The sequence below is a fragment of the Takifugu flavidus genome, unplaced genomic scaffold (assembly GCF_003711565.1).
Source record: "Takifugu flavidus isolate HTHZ2018 unplaced genomic scaffold, ASM371156v2 ctg444, whole genome shotgun sequence".
NCBI lineage: Eukaryota > Metazoa > Chordata > Actinopteri > Tetraodontiformes > Tetraodontidae > Takifugu > Takifugu flavidus.
The window spans coordinates 665-17897 of NW_026622063.1; the positions used below are offsets into that span (position 1 = coordinate 665).

The 17233-nt window shown below is 43.0% G+C and overlaps 1 protein-coding gene and 1 pseudogene across 3 annotated transcripts; one reads left to right on the plus strand and one right to left on the minus strand.

Annotated features, from left to right (window-relative positions):
- The first annotated feature begins 1551 nt into the window (after positions 1-1551).
- LOC130520612 (general transcription factor II-I repeat domain-containing protein 2-like) lies at positions 1552-3304 on the plus strand (annotated as a pseudogene).
- Positions 3305-4128: 824 nt separating this feature from the next.
- LOC130520610 (NLR family CARD domain-containing protein 3-like) lies at positions 4129-16030 on the minus strand. 3 transcript variants are annotated; one of them, XM_057024306.1, is made up of 9 exons: positions 15073-16030; positions 14418-14585; positions 13491-13594; positions 11118-12942; positions 10017-10193; positions 9733-9906; positions 7327-7500; positions 6947-7120; positions 4129-6414 (listed from the first exon to the last, which is right to left on the minus strand). In XM_057024306.1, exons 1-5 carry the CDS (start codon positions 15078-15080, stop codon positions 10097-10099), a joined length of 2202 nt encoding a protein of 733 aa, XP_056880286.1. In that variant the 5' UTR covers positions 15081-16030; the 3' UTR covers positions 4129-6414; positions 6947-7120; positions 7327-7500; positions 9733-9906; positions 10017-10096. The 3 variants fall into 3 exon arrangements, with proteins under 3 accessions (XP_056880286.1, XP_056880284.1, XP_056880285.1); XM_057024304.1 differs by lacking the exon at positions 15073-16030 and having other exon boundaries at positions 14418-14695; XM_057024305.1 differs by lacking the exons at positions 6947-7120; positions 15073-16030 and having other exon boundaries at positions 14418-14695.
- Positions 16031-17233: the final 1203 nt, after the last annotated feature.

The window sequence follows — 17233 nt, forward strand, 5'->3', positions numbered from 1 at the left end:
TCACTATTGTCTGCAGTACCACGCGTGGCCACCGGGTGGCGGTAAAGCATCACATCATATTTCTCCTTTTTGGAACTTCTTCAGGTGCGTTGAGCTTTAAATCTTCACCTGTCGCTCCCTTTGAGCTCTAAACTTTGCGGTTCTGTGTGTAGTTTGTTGGTTTAAATATTTTTGATGAATTCTGATGACGACTGAAACTGTGTCACACATTTAAAATATTTATTGTCATTTTTGGGCCTAAACTGGACCAGTTCTGTGAGCTGTTTTGCTTTTTCTGTGGACCAGATGTTCCAGGCAGCTTCCATCATCGGACACAGACGGAGACAGGTCACGTGACAACAGTCAGCCTTTAGTTCTTTATTACAGGAGGATCTGGTTTATATACAGACACGAATCTGCAAAATACTAAAAAGTATATGAACCCAAAGTACTAAAAAGTCTACATCCACGCACACGCCTGTATTAAGTGTTTATACACACATTTGAATGAAATGGTTTCATCAGCGCTGCCGGGGGCTGAGCAGGCTTCATAAATCTGAAGCTCTGAGATCCTTTAAAGATCTCCTGGAATCAGCAGATGGGGGTTTGATCAAAAACTGTAAGAATCAGTCAAGCTATCAAATCTTGACTCAGTCCAAGCGTGAACCAGTCCATCCAGAGCTGATTATGGCTCAGCCAGGAGGAAAGCACGGCCTGGGGGGGTTCATATGGAGCAGGCACACTCTGGCTCTATTGCTACTGAAAACAGCCCTTCAGCACAGCAGCCTGAAATACAGTTCTGGAGAACACCTGTTCCCAGCAGAACCTGTTTAAAACGGGACCAGTGAAGATGCCCGGCGTGACCACGACCACGGGGAGAGAGGGGGGGGCAGAGACAGGCGGTAACGCCGCTGCCCACCGATTCACCTGGAAACAACAAAAACCCCAGCAGCTTGGACCCAATATGGCAGCGTGTTCCTCAAAAACGCTCCTCAAACTCTCGCCACAGCTTCATTGCTAAACAGGATTTGGGTTTTTTTTCCCGTGCTAAATGGAAAGTGTTTGTCCTTTGGTGGTCCAACAGGACCACGATTTGGATGGATGGATGATTTGATGTTATTGAGAATAAAAACAGCTGAAAATGGAAGCGGAGATGTTTCAGAGCACCAGAGTTCAGAAAGAGTTTCTAATCAAACACCGCCTGTTGGGAATGATGAATGGATGAATTTTTATTTAATTTAGACTAATTTTAACATCCTTTATGCCAGTTCCATAGAGCGTGCGCGTGCACACACACTAGCAAAGATGATATCCAAACAGCCAAATAAATGGAGTCGAAAGAAATCATTTAAAGCTCATATGTCAGAGTCAAGGTCGAGGGTTTTCTATGGCCCCCAGGATGATATTGATTTATTATTAGAACCGGCCCACAGGCTGCAGATGTTTTACACAGGCCAATACTACATTTCCCACAATGCAACGGTGACAGTCTGAGCGGGAGGTGGCTTCATTTCATTATTTATCAGTAGTCATTAGCATAACAGCAAAAGTTAACTTTCAGATACCCATAAAATGGCAAAACGGAAGGTGGACACTGAGAACCGGGGGTTCAAACAAGGTGGGAGTGGGAGTACATGTTCACGGAGGCAGCTGGGAAACCTGGGTGTCTTCTGTGTGGAGAAAGTGTGGCGGTAATGAAAGAATATCATCTGAGACGGCATCATGAAGCTAAACACGCGGACAAAGACAAGAATATGGACATGGAACAAAAGCTACAGAAGGTTGAGGAATTAAAACCAGGCCTCAAATCTGGACAGGCTCTGTTCAGAAAAGCCAAATCTCAAAGCCAGGCTGCTGTCAAGGCCAGTTTGATTCTGGCAGAAGAGATCGCTCAATCAGCCCGGCCATTTCCAGAGGGGGATTTCATCAAACACTGCATGCTTAAAGTTTGTGAGCAAGTTTGCCCAGACAAAAGGCAACTCTTTTGAAACGGGAGCCTGAGCAGAAACACCATTGTTGTCCCTCAATCTAAAAGAGCAGCTGGAGAAAAAGGGGAAAGATTTCATGGCATCTTCCCTGGCTGTGGATGAGAGCAGCGACATTAGAGGGGACTCCAGCCTCAACGTGACAGAGGAGTTTCTGGGGTTACGTCCTGTGCACGGCACAACCACAGGACAGGATTTGTACGAAGAGGTGTCCAGATGTGGAAATGAGATGGAGCTGCCTCGGGAAAAACTGGTGGGTTGGACAAGACGGAGCACCTGCCATGTGTGGACACAGGAGTGGACTGGTGGCCAAGATACGGGAGAAGATGCAGGAGGAAAACGTTACGGCTGAACTGACAGCTCATCATTGCATCATACACCTGGAATCGTTGTGTGCTGAAGCCCTGAACATGGAACATGGAATGTTCACCATCACGCACGCAGGGAACTTTATCAGAGCCAAAGGTTTAATTCAGCGCCAGTTCAAGGCGTTTCTGAGCCAGTGGCAAACGCAGCATGGTGATTTGCCCCATCACACTGAGGTGCGATGGCTAAGCCAGGGAAAGGTGCTGCAGAGATGTTTCCAGCTTCCTGAGGAGATCGGATGTTCTTGGACAGCAAAGGGAAAGACACAACTCAACTCCCAGACCAAAGGTTCTTGTGTGAAACGGCTTTTCTGTGGGACATTCCGAGTCATCTGAATGCAATGAAGCTGCAGCTGCAGGGTCGGGGTGGTGTCCCCTCTGATATGTACAGTACAGTGAAGGCCTTTAGAACCAAACGGACTCTGTGGGAGGCACAGATGCACAAAGGAAACTTGAGCCACTTTCCCAGCTGCCAGACCCTGAAAGAGAAGCTCTCTACCAGTGTGTTCCCGAGCGCACAGTTTGCTGATTAAATGAGTGTTCTCGCCGCTGACTTCCCACGCCGAGTCACTGACTTAAAAGCACCAAAAAGCAGGTTTGAACTGCTCAGCCGTCCGTTTGAGGTTGAGGTGGAAAGCTCAGCACCAAAGCTCCAAATGGAGGTGATTGAGCTCCAATGCAGTGATGCCCTGAAGGCAACACATGGGGCAGTGGGTGCTGCGGAGTTTGCCCGTCTCCTCCCCGACACACATCCAGGCTGCTCCAACGTTGCCTGTGTTTGGCAGCACAGACCTGCGGGAACAACTGCTTTCTTTGATGAAGCTGAACAAAACATCACACAGAAGTGGACTTCCTGCTGAACACCTTCACTCAATTGTGAGGAGTTCCTCAGCTCAGAGCCGGACCCCCAACATTGATGAACTCGTCCAAAAGATGAGACACCACCAAGTATCAGCCTCAAACAAGTGAACATTAAGCTGCAATAACACATTTACAATTACCGTATTGGCCCGAATATAAGACGACCCTGATTATAAGACGACCCCCTCTTTTTCAAGACTCAAGTTTGAAAAAAGACTTTTTGAACACCAAATTTAATTTTTATACAGAAAATAATTACAGTACATCTGAAACAAATGATTATATCTTCGACCCACTTTTCTCCAGATTGTCGCTACATTTCTCTATTTTCTGTTATCTCTTATTTTCTTCTCTTTTCTTTCTTATCGCTATTTTTATTTTTCTTCTTCGTGCTACCGCTATTTTTATTTTTCTTCTTCGTGACAGGGGTTCGCTTTTCCCTGGGACGTTAAGTTCAGCATTCGCTTCAAATATATCTGGCGCCATCTAGCGTTGTGAATGGGTATAATGTCTAGACCGCGAATGTAAGACGACCCCCACTTTTTCAGTCTTTTTTCAACGCAAAAAAACACCATCTTATATTCGGGCCAATACGGTATTACTCAGCTCAAGTTTAAAAGTTAAATATTTTTCACTGCACATGTGCCTTTTCCTTGAAGAAAGTGTTGTTTTTGGTTCATAGATTTTTGCACTTTATGTTATTGTATTTCAATCCAATTATGTTCCAAAAATATTTCAGTTGAGTGAATGATAGAAAATTGCTGTTATAATGTTTTTCTTTGAAGTAAATTTAGCCCACTTTTGCTAAATGAGAAAATATACTGATGGTGCCTTGAATAATACCGCTTCATTCATTTAATGTTCATGTTATGGGGATTTTTATAGAAAGCAAATTTGTCTTTTTGTCTCTTGAAAATTAAAAATGACTGACAGAGCCATAAGAAACTATTGCTTTATTTATCTGATCATATTGTAAAATATTTGTTAGGTTTTCAGTTGGTTCAATTTGGTTCACTAGAATATATGCGGTCATTTTAAAATGTTTCAATGAACATTGGATCAGTCTGGCCCTCGGCTTGGAGCTACATTTTTTATTTGGCCCTCCGTCCATTTGACTTTGACACCCCTGATTTAATGAATCAGTAAATTTCCATCAGTGGTTAAAAATCCGATGAATGTGATCATCAAAATGCACAAATTCTGTCTTAAATCAGTATCAGCCGTCTTTGTTCATTTAAATATATGGAGCAGTGATCCAGGATTAAACGTTGCTGTTGTCCAAGATTACTGACTGATCCATGATGTGTAACAGATTTCTATTATATCGATTAACGTGAATGTTTGCATTGAAATTTGACAGAAATCTGCAGAATGTAAACTGTATAAAAGTTCACTTTCACAGAAACAGTTGCAGTCTCATTATGGGCTGTAACTGTAGGAGCTCCAGCTTATGTCATTAGAATCTACATGATTCAGTTTATTCATGCTTTTAGTGCTCTTTTGACTGAATTTTACCAGGTAAAAATGTACCTTTTCTGCCCCCAATACAAGAGTTCCTCTGTGTTCTAAGAGTTTAAAGAAATTTAAAAAACTTAAAAGGAAGCCAGATTTCCTTCAAAAGCCTGGTTTGACCAGCAAGTCTGGCTCATTTGCAGTTATTGATGAGCTCTTTTTCTGTGATATCTGCCATTTAAGTCCTAAAAAGCTGTTTAAGGGTCGTTTTCCTTCCACTTCTCAATCATCGACGTGTCCAACTTCACAGGACCTGCCCAAAGGTTCCCGTTTCTGTCATCCTCGCTAAAACGGACTAAAAGGACGCTTCTCCGGGTCATCCAGCTCACCTTGTCCAGGCAGCTCACTTTCTCTGTCGGGTAGACGATCTTCCCACAGCGGGCACTGAGGGTTCATCCTCGGAACCTCCTCCGCGGTCTCCTCCGCTTCTTTAAAACAGATATAGTTGCCGTCGCCGGCAGCCGAGCGCCACAAGTTCCAGCAAACGTTTGACAACCAGCAGCGACGACAAAATGTGGAGATACAAGTCAGTAGGAGACAGACGGAGCCTCTGTGGACGCACGAAGGAGCCGCGTCCGGGCTGGAGACTCGCTGATGCTGCGCTGACAACCACCGTCAGTGACAAGCTAGCGAGAGTTAGCTCACGAGACCGGAAACTAGCGACAGTAACCGAAGTAAACAAAGGAGCAGACAACTTTGCGTTAAAGTTTCATTCAAATATGCAAATAAAGAGTCAAATAACAAATACATTTAAACTTAACAGAAAATATAAGGACTCATCAACTTTATTTGTACCCAAAACGTAGTTTCTGTTATTACATAAACTTCCTCATGAAAATATTTACACTGTATGATATTAAACTATTAGCATTACACAAATGTAATTTAAGTTATGCCAAAAAATACATGTAAAAATGTTTTGATCCTCAGTCACAACCGAACCACAACAAATAACATATGAAAGAGGATATATGAACATGTGTTTTATTTGGTCATTTTGCTTCTTTTTATTTCCTATTTCCCCACATTTAATATTTGTTTTTATTAGATTGCAATAAATCATATAACATTTAACAGATTGACTAAAGTCAAATGACCTGCGGTTCCCACCCATAGCCGTCATTCTGATGGGTTTTTGCTGGTTGCAGCTGAAATATTCCAATGCTCCATGTCACAGAGACAGTAAATACTAAACCCTAAAGATTCTGAAGGCATGATGTAAAATAGTAACATATAATACAGACATTTGAAGAGACAAGAGAATGTTTTCATGCTTATAAGAGTGGTCGAGGAGCCATTTAGAACTTTATAAAGATGCATTGTGTGCTACCAGGAACTAATTTAACTTCAAGGTGAAGCTGCTTCTGCTTTGTCGACCATCGACTGATCTCCTGAAAGTCCACCACCGCTTTTTAAAAACTGAATTTTTCATCTATGGACGGAGTAGACGGCAGATGTTTCCACAGATGCTCTTCACCAGTGGTCAGTGAGTGATGCAGCAGATGAGCGGGAGTTGACTGGCTTCAACCAGCTACTGTCTCAATGTCTCCAGCCCATAGTCTGGATTCTCTACGAGATCAGACAGCAGCTTCAGCTCTGAATCCTGCAGATTGTTGAACCTGAGGTCCAGTTCTCTGAGATGGGAGGGATTGGACCTCAGCGCCGAGGCCAGAGAGTCACAGCTGATCTCTGATAACCTGCAGTCCCTTAATCTAAATAAAGAAGGGAAACTTTTATAAGGTTATAAGTGAAACCAGTATTAATCTGAAACGTTAATCAAAGGCATGATCTGTAAATATTTAATTTAGTGACAGGTTACAAAATGATAGTAATATGTAATTACCACAATTCCATCCTCTCAGGTTTGCACTGTTCCAAAGGACAATATATATTGTTCTGGCCCTCACTCTTCCCAGGTTCTCCCGACCTCTTTCCCTCCCATCTCATCATGGAGATCCATCTCACCTGTGGCTCATCTTTAAAGGCACAACCTGTCTTAGATGACTTCCTGTCTCCCTCACCATCTACCTCCTCGTTGGCTGGTGTCTACCAGGCACCCTCACATAGTTTTGTCTAATTTTGGTTACCATCTGTCAACTTTTTCATTGTCCTTAAATCAATTTATCATGAATAAGTGGTCCCCGTGTGGCCCTCCCTCCTGAAGGAACTGGGCACAACACACACACTCAGAAAGTGTGAGGACCCTCGGATGGAATAATGGACATTTTTGAGAATGGTGTTTACCTCAGAGTTTCCAGTCGGCAGTTTGGAAAGTGGAGAAAACCACAGAGCAGCTTCACTCCTGAATCCTTCAGCAGGTTATAACTCAGGTCCAGTTCTCTGAGATGGGAGGGATTGGACCTCAGCGCCGAGGCCAGAGAGCCACAGCTGATCTCTGATAAACTGCAGCAAAGCAATCTGAAAAAAGCAGGATAAGGTTATACGGTGCAGGTCTGCATGTTATCTGCGTCAGTACTAAACCTACGTTAGTTCTTAGTTGGGTCGTACCTGAATTCACGATATTACAAGGAATTTTTTTAATGTCGTGCATTACGGCAGTATTGAGAACAGCCTCACTTCACCATCTTAGCAGCTGGTATATAGGTAGAAAAATGAAGACTGACCTGAGCCTCTCCAGTTTACAGTTTGGACTCTCCAGTCCAGAACAGAGCCGCTTCACTCCTGAATCCTGCAACGTGTTGGAGCTCAGGTCCAGAACCCTCAGATGGGAGAGGTTGGACTTCAGAGCTGAGGCCACAGAATCACAGCTGGTCTCGGATAAACTGCAGCCACTTAGACTAAAATAACAATTATTTTGAGAGAAGACAAATAAAAATCAACATGTACCAGAGCAAAACACAGCTTACAAGCAACAAACCTCTCGTCCTGCACCGGCTTATCTGCCGTATGTTCGTATTTTGGGGTCTTTTTGAGGTCGGTTGGACAAGATCTACACCGTATGTAAAGTGTGTGCGGGTCAAAATACCTTCCAAGTTTGTGAAACCACATTTCTCAATAGCACTCAACTCTTGTCAGGAGTTGGGACAAAGCGACCCACTCCTGATAGCTTGTGGGCGATGCTGCAGCGGCCCTGCAATCCCTACACTCTCTGGTGAAACCAAATCAAAGGTTTTAGACACTGCTGGATGCTGGAAGGGTGGCTATAGTCTGGACGCAGAGTTCCCCTAACTGCACATTTCTCCAACAATGATTGGCAGCTGGTGTCACTTGTTCTCCAGATGAGAGAAGGAAAGAGAGCCACCCCACAGTGTGTTTGATTGCCCCACTGCAAGCTCAATGCTGCCAGAAAACATTGCAGGAGCATCAATTCCCCTCAGGGCATCAACTAGGACCTCAGGAAAAGGTGCAGCTGCCACCTACTAGAGACAAGCACACTGAGCTGAGATTCAAAGCCCTCTCCTCCCAAGAGAAGAGCTTGTTTGTTTGAGGCTCTGTGGCACCAGGTATCAGGGCGATACCTGGTGCCACAGCTCCAGCTCAGACTGTCTCTGGAGCTGAGGTGGAGCTTAGCAAGTTTCATGGTTCTCCACCACTTCCTCTCACTGAGGACCTTCTCAGCTGGTGGTTTCTGCTCCACCTTCCAAGTTGAGCAGGTGATACTTCTGCATTCCTGCCACCAGTGTCTCTGCAGAAAGAGTCTTCTCTACTGTTTTATATTATATTGTAGAAAATTAGGATTTTTGGCTGATGTCTTAGATTTTGTTGACTAAGAGCAGGTTTTTCTTTAATAACATAGAGAGATTCGATTAGAAGAGCAAATGTATTATTTTATGAACTACTTCCACTACTATTATATACACTCTCACTCTCTCACTCATTTTCTACCGCTTGTTCCTCCACTGAGGGTCGCGGGGGGGCTGGAGCCTATCCCAGCACAATGGGCGGAGGCAGGGTACACCCTGGACTGGACGCCAGTCAATCGCAGGGCTAACACATATAGACAGACAACCATTCACTCTCACACTCACACCTACGGGCAATTTAGAGTTTCCAATAAGCCTAATCCCCAATCATGCATGTCTTTGGACTGTGGGAGGAAGCCGGAGTACCCGGAGAGAACCCACGCAGGCACAGGGAGAACATGCAAACTCCACACAGAAAGTCCCCAGCCTCAGTGCCAACCGGGGATCGAACCCGGGGCCTTCTTGCTGTGAGGCAACAGTGCTAACCACCACACCACCGTGCCGCCCTATTATATACACATACTTCCATATTGTCTTAGACTGCAAGCTGCATTTATTGCATCGTTCATAGAAAGTCATATTTGTGAGGAGAGAAACTCAAATAAGGTCATTTTCTTTAACGATCATTACAAAAAAAGGAGGCGATGAACAAACAGATTTATATAAAAATTTGTGCAAACTTATGCATGGAAACATTTTTTGTGTAGAATCGGTGTAGAATCAACTTGCTGACTTCTGATTTGGACTCCAATGGAAGTGAGGTGCAACAATTGTGGATGCTGAAAGCTTCAGATCTTCATGAAGGTTTCTGTGGTTGGACTGACCTGCTGCCCCTTTAAGAGGGAGGCAGGTTTGGGCTTCTGGCTGGAATGAAGCCACCTAAGATGAGAATGACTGCAGGCTTTCGGTACCAAGGTTTAACAGGGTGCTCACTTCACACTTGGGCTTTTCTCTTTTTTGGGATGGTTTTCTCAGGAGAGAAGGGGCATGGCACACTGCAGCAGCTTTCTTTTTGGGTTTTCTAGTTTTCCTTCTGATCTTTAAAAGACAGGAAAAAACATTTTTGATTTGTCTGAATGTTTGGGCGGTTTTGTGGCCAGCCTAAAATAAAACAAGACAAATCTACAACTGATACTTCCTTTCTAGTCATTGATGACCATCCTCACATGGGACAGATTTCCACAACCAATTTAATACTGCAAATCTGTCATGTGTGGTCTTTTTTCCGAGAACTGTAACACTACGTTTATAACAAAGATCAAACATGTAAACATTTATTGTCTAACTAGTTACACCTGGGAAAGTACTGGATCATCTCTGACTGACCTGAGAGTCTCCAGCTTACAGAGAGGATCCTGGAGAAAACCACAGAGCTGCTTCACTGCTGGATCCTTCAGATGGTTCTGACTCAGCTCCAGAACCCTCAGATGGGAGGGACTGGACCTCAGCGCCGAGGCCAGAGAGTCACAACTGATCTCTGATAAACTGCATCGTGACAACCTAGAAAACCAATAAATGGGGCAAATAAAAACACATTTCTAAATATGAAAATGAAGAGAAAAGTAGAAAATGTAAAGAAATTTAGAAAAGACCAACAGAGGCCTCATGACCTGAGCGTCTCCAGTCTGCAGTTTGGATGCATCATTGCAGAAGACAGTAACTTTACTGCAGCATCTGTCAGGCTTTTGTTCTAGATTAAGCTCAGCTCCCGTAGATGAGAAGGGTTTGACGTCATTGCTGAGGCCACAACTTCCCAATGACTCTTTGAAAGAAAACTACCATACAGTCTGTTGTGTATGAAACAAAAATAGTGAGTCAAACTTTGGGATTTCTAATCAACTTATCTGAGAATCTACCTCAACACAAATGTAGCTCATTTCCTGGAAAAGCTAAATTCAACACCGTAGAGCAACAGTTTGAACGACCATCAGATCTGAAATGCAACTGAATTATTCTCAACATTTGTCTTATTTTAGAACAGCTCATAATTACTCAATATTTAAAATGATTATAGCAAATGGTTTAAAGAAACGTGCATCTTTTTATCTGTCTATCGGCTCTTTGGATATTTTGCATTTCATACAATTTGTACGATCGTGCGTCAAGTCTTAATTGAGCGATCCGATCGATGACATCAGTGTCTCTGGTTGCATCGATTGCCCTCAGCTTTTGTTATATCTGCCTGTTTCCCTTCAAATCATTTTCACTGCACCTTTTTTTGCTAGTGATGAAGTTTCCACCTAACGGGTGTTGAAAGGGTCAAACAACTTTGTGGGTCACATAAAGGCTCCAAACGTAATTGCCACAAAGACGTAAAACACCCATTTAAACCAACGAGGCCGGCTGTTTTTACGTTGAACAAATGAAGCAAAATCGTCACGTGTCATTAGTTAAAATGTGTTTTTCTGTTGTTTGGATACAATGTATACAAACAAACAAAAGTTATTTCATTACATGACAGTGATTTCATGATAGTAAGTTAACTTGTGGCTCCTATTATTCCTGCCTTATGTTGGTTTGTCTGGATTGACCTTTGAACTTATATCCAGCCAGTGTTGAACATTTCTGAATCAATTGTTTTTTTAAATTTATGGACGCTGCAATGGAAATAAAGAATTGAAGGAATGACCACTGGAGGGGGTATTGCTACCTGACATGATTGACTCGGTTGATTTAAACGCCGATGTCCGGCCACAAAAGTCTTTACTTACACGGCCTTCCTGCAGTTCCTCACAGCTGGAATCAGGCGACGTCGTCCCTCATCTGAGGTGTTGTACTGCCACAGGTCCAGCTCATCCAGAACCTCCTCTGACATCTGCAGCAGGTAGGCCAGAGCTGAACAGTGGATCACTGACAGTCTCCTCTCTGATTTCTTCTCTGACTTCAGGAACTCTTGGATCTCCTGATGGACTGACTGATCCTTCATCTCCATCAGACAGTGGAAGATGTTGATGCTTCTGTCTGGAGAGATTTCATCACTGTTCTCCTCCTTCAGGTTGTTGAGGACCTTCTGGATGGTTTCTGGATGGTTCTCCGTCTGATCCAACAGTCCACCCAAGATCCTCTGATTGGACTCCAGAGAGAGCCCATGAAGGAAGCGAACAAACAAGTCCAGGTGGCCATTTTTACTTTCAAGAGATTCCATTAGTGCTCTCCTGAGGAAGTCATCAAGAGATGTGGCTGGATCGTTATTTAACAACCCAGCAAACCGGAAAAAGTCGTTTGGTTTCAAATATTTTAGGAAAGACTCCATAATCCTTTTATTCCTGATGGTGTAAAGGTGGAACATGTAGACGGCAGCCAGAAACTCCTGAATGCTCAGATGAACAAAGCAGTAGACTGATTTCTGGAAGATCACACTCTCTCTTTTGAAGATCTCTGTACAAACTCCTGAGTACACCGACACCTCGGAGACGTCCAGTCCACATCGCTCCAGGTCTTCTGAGTAGAACATGATGTTTCCTTTCTCCAGGTGTTCAAACGCCAGCCGACCCAACTTCAGAAGGAGTTCTTTATCAGCTTCAGTCAGTTCCTCTGGTCTCTGCTGTCCTCCATACTTCTGCTTCTTCCTCTTTATCTGAACCCTCAGGAAGTGTGAGTAGAGGTCAGTCAGGGTTTTGGGCAGCTCTCCTCTCTGGTCTCTGGTCATCATGTCCTCCAGAACTATAGCAGTGATCCAGCAGAAAACTGGGATCAGACACATGATGTGGAGGCTCCTGGAGGCCTTGACGTGTGAGATGATTCTCTTGGACAGATCTTCATCACTGAACCTCCTCCTGAAGTACTCCTCCTTCTGGGAGTCAGTGAAGCCTCGTACTTCTGTGATCCTGTCAACACATGAGGGAGGAATCTGATAGGCTGCTGCAGGTCTGGAGGTGATCCAGATGAGAGCTGAGGGAAGCAGGTTCCCCTGGATGAGGTTCACCAGGAGCACGTCAACTGACGATACTTGTGTGACATCAGAGATGAGCTGATGCTTGTTGAAATCCAGTGAAAATTTGCTTTCATCCAGGCCATCAAAGATGAACAGAAGTTTCCAGACAGTCAGATCTTCTGCTCTGATCTTCTGTAATGTTGGATGGAAAACATGAAGCACTGAGAGAAGACTGTGCTGCTCATCTCTGATCAAGTTCAGCTCCCTGCATGAGAGCGGAAGCACCAGACTGATGTCTTGGTTCTCCAAACCTTCTGCCCAGTCCAGACTGAACTTCTGCACTGAGAAGGTTTTTCCAACGCCGGCGACACCATTGGTCAGAACCACTCTGATGTGTCTCTGTTGCTCAGATAAGACTTTGAAGATGTCCTGGCACTTGATTGGAGTGTCCTGGATGTTCTTCTTGGAGGTTATCTCAAGCTGTCTCACCTCATGTTGTGTGTCCACCTCCTCACTTTGTCCCTCAGTGATGTAGAGCTCAGTGTAGATCGTGTTCAGCAGGGTTCCACTTCCTGCTTCATGAGTTCCTTCAGTCACATGTTCACATCTTCTCTTCAGACTGATCTTATGTCCTTCTATCATCTTCTGCAGTTCACCACCCTCTAAAACAAACAATCTTTTAAATCCTTTTACAATTGTCATCTACAGCAGTAACACAGATGTCCTCAACTGGAAAATATTCTGTCATGTTTGAATGATAGAAGCAACAGTCGGGTAATGACCCATCTTACTGTCAGTTTTAAATGTTATGTCTTCTTATGTACACCTATTCTTTTATTTCATTGGGTTTCAATGTAATTTAGTCTATAACAACCATTTCCATGTCCTCCAAGAGTTTGCTTGGACTAAACAGCTGGTCAAAGCTGGATGATATTTAGAAAAACACATCAAACCTTCTCCAAACACATCATACTCAGCAGACCCATTGTCCTGTAAAGGTCACCTGCCTTCAGCTCTTTAACACTTTCCAGAGCTAAATGACTAAATGTTGCTAAATACTGTCTAAGCATTTAGGAAGGTCTTAAGAGGGTTTGGTTCCAGTGGAACCAAACAAGTGCTCTCTGGATCTTCTCTTGCACATTGTAAATACACAAGTTGTTCCTTTATTCCGACCCAAAAGTATCTTATAAATACAAATGTACGAGCTTACGTGAGACGCTGTTGTTCAGGTCGGCGGTCTGCAGTTCAGTTCTCCGTTTCTTTTCACCCTCGGGACAGGAGGAATCTCCAATGGAAGCAGACCGTTTCTGATACCTGTCAAAAATGGGAATAGTGGTTATACATGTCTACTGGGCGTTAGCAACGCCTAAGAAAGGCTGCGTTCACTTCTACTTTCAGTTTGCTCTGACAGTTGAAGATTGAATGAACACTGAGCAAAAAATATAAAGTTATTTACGTTCTAACAAGCTCGTTTAGTTGGAGAAAAGTGTATTTGACCTAAGTGTTTAGTGGCTTTTCTTCATTGTGAATTTATGTTAAAAATAAAAGTGCCAAATCAGGAACATAAACTCATAGAATAGAACAAAAGTTCTACATTTATGCTCCAAATACAGTAGTCTGGTCTCTGAAACTGATCATTAAATAGCACAGAGGTCACACGTATTCAAAAGCTTATTTCAACCATGACTGATATTGTTGTCTATGGGTTTATTAGAACCAGGAGCCTTATAAATAGACTTTTTAATGAATTTTCATGACATGTGGTGGAACAGTGTGGCAGAACAAGCTGCACAGACCTGCCATGTCTTACCCATCCGTATCTAAATGGAGAGCTGTAGCACTCTGCAATGATGGATATTGTTGGGAAACTTTAAAATATATGCCTAGGAATTTTTGTGAGATGATGTTAACCCATGTAGGAGAAATGACCAGTTAAAAACAGAAGCAATTTTCAGTTTTAAAAGATTTACCACACTAAAATTAACATGGGAGTTAATGGGAGCGAACACCTGACATGTTGGTGCACCGTTTCATTAATTTAATTTTTCACGATAGTAGAGGCTAATACCCACAAAATGATGTTTTGTATGGTTGTGAAATGTTCTAAGGCAGAGTTATGTGGTTCAGAAAACCTTACTTTAAAGGTGAGCCTTGAGGTCCGATACCGAAGTTTAAAGGGCGGTCTTTGGACATGTCGCTTTTCATGGACACACAGCTGGACACTACGGACTTTGCTCTCTCTTCCTCTTCCATCACACATTCGCTCATTTTTAAATGTGAGTCTAAACGGTTAAGCAGGAACAGTCTGCTGACACAGAAAATAAGATTAAAGAACATGATTCTCAGTATGAAGACAAGCAGAGGTCTGTCCAATGACGTATTGTCGGCTCATTCACATCAAAATCTATCATATGATGTCACCCTGTACATCATACATGCCACATATATATTGGAAAAAAGTTTTGGGACATCTTAAAAGTTTACACCATGTTAAATATAAAATAGTTGTGGAAAAAATGTTTCCTCATGGGTGTTTCAAAAGGTGCGGTGGCATTAGACGGACGCACACAAATACAAATTAAATCATTTTTTATCTGGTTATGGTTTACAAGAAAACCTAAATTCTTTCAAGAATTTAGGTCTCAACATTAAATTCAACAAATAAGATGAGAATGCATTCAAAACTAAACAGAAATAAGTCATCACATCATCAAAGTCGGTCAAATGCAGGATCATCTTCTGTCATCTCAGACAGGATTCCAAGAAGAGGATCTTCATTTTCAACAACGCACCTTGACATCTCATCATGGCTCGTCTGTCAGATTACAAGCAGCTTTTTTTGATCAGGTGCATCATGTTTCTCATGAACACATGATGGTGCTGGAAAAAACATTTGTAGCCTGACAACAGCTGGTGGTTGTGGCGGAGGAGATACCAAACATATCTAGCAAGCTTGTTTTGGAACAGAGCTTGTCCACCACCTCTGACCCCACTCATCACAGAAGTCCCACCATATCCATGGCCAGGTGTGTTGGCAGCATTGGAGCCAGCCTCAGGAAAAAGGTGTGTCAATATCTCAGAAGTGATGCATCAAGTTGACACAACCCAACAGAAGTCAAGCAACCCAACATGCTGAATAGAATAGATGACACACAGCAAAGGGCAAAAAAACACCCAATTCTGCTCAGACTAATCTTATCTGACCACATGTACAGGACCAAAAATATGAAAACACCATGGGTTTAGGTTTTGTTTCGTTTTCTTGACTGCTTCATTCAAAACAGAACACATTTCATAAATCCATAATAACAAATTCATATTCCACAAAGAACCAGTTGTTAAAACAATAAAATGGAATGCCTTGATCTCTACCTCTTTACATACTCTCCTTTATTAAATAAAGGATTGATTGTCCCCCTGGTGGAGGGACAAAGAGAGGAGGCTAAAACTGTCGCGTTTGTGTCCCTCTTTCCGTGGATTTTTCCACTAACTGCAAATAATATTGTCGACTTATTGTGAGTATTAAAATGTGCTTCCTCAACCTCTAAAATGTTGGCTCAGGGTTAGCGGAAAACGCAGTTAGAGGAAACACGCTACAAAGTTTGATCATCCGTCACAACATTCCCGTCGACCAGCCGCAATGTGCGTCCGAAATACGCGCACGCTCATTGCGAACACGCAGGTTATTAAGCCGCATCTCGCAGCGGAACATTGATTCGAGACGACAGCAGTGAAAGAACAAAATGCTACCTGAATACACCTGCACACACCTCTTAATTGTGGCTGCACCAACGGAGCTGATCCAGTTGTCATCAGCTGGCCAGTCTGACTCCAGCTCATTAGGGGAAATTTGCTTATCTGGAGGAGAAGCTTTCAAAACTTGACGGGCTGGGGGGGGGGGAAATGACTGTAATTTTGGAATCAGCGTGCCAATTTTATTTTTAATCAGAATAATTTAAAATAAAAACCTCAACAGGATATTTTCAAATTGTTCCCCAGTGTAACTTCACCTGAAATTGTGGACTCCAGAATATCACCATTAAATCCATTTAATCACTTAATAGCTGTGGAATTTGAGCCGTGAGAAAAAATATCTCTCCATCATGATTTCCAGAATTTTTCATCAATATCTGAGATTCTTCGAAAGCTTCGCTGGTGTTGGGTTTTTATTGCTTCTGCTTCATTTTCAGGCGCAGTTCTTTTATTTCAAATCAAATCAAATCATCTTTATTTGTAATGTCTGTTGTAGTCAAACTTGGTGCTATGCAGAATCCCAGGGCCTGATCCCTAACAATCAACAGGAAAATCTCCCCTTTAACAGAGGAAGAAACCTTCAGCAGGACCAGGCTCATATGGGGGGGGGGACCCTCCTGCTGATGGGGGGGGGGGGGGGGGGGTGGGTAGGAGAGAGGAGGAGAAGGGGGAGGACAGGTAGAGGAGAGACAAGGCAGACATCATTCAGTTCATTTTAAAACCCACTACATTATATATTTTGAATAGCTGGTGCTGGTAATCGGAAGGATAAAACTATTCTGTAAAAATGTATGTTTAGCTTAGTGAAATTGTGTCGTACAGGTCAAATAAGAAAACAAGATCAACTGCTGAACCAGAGCAATTTATTTTTAAGGTGTTAATCTCCACAAAGAAAGAAAAACAACAAACAACAAGTTTATAGTGGTCCAGTAATGCGCTATAGTCATACACCAGTACAGTTAACAATAACTCATGTTTTCCACCTGCTTTTCCATCTTCAGTGGGAATAATCCAGTGCGTTCTGGGCTTGAACAAAGGTATTAAAAGCTGGCTGAATGTCTGAGGTGACTGAAGGACAGCTGAGAGGTGGTCATCAGTGATGGATCACCTGTGTTTGGATCTGTTGGACTTCATCACTGAGAATGTCCATTCACATACATACGTAGTTAGACCCAAAGAGGACGAGAATCTTCTGAGCAG

Excerpts from the sequence above, each read along its gene's own strand:
- LOC130520610 (XM_057024305.1), bottom strand. The coding sequence starts at position 14,617 with ATGTTCTTTAATCTTATTTTCTGTGTCAGCAGACTGTTCCTGCTTAAC. Across the intron at positions 13,595-14,417 it reads CCTCAAGGCTCACCTTTAAA|GTATCAGAAACGGTCTGCTT; the intron begins GTAAGGTTTTCT and ends CATTTTTGACAG. Across the intron at positions 12,943-13,490 it reads CCTGAACAACAGCGTCTCAC|AGGGTGGTGAACTGCAGAAG; the intron begins GTAAGCTCGTAC and ends TGTTTGTTTTAG.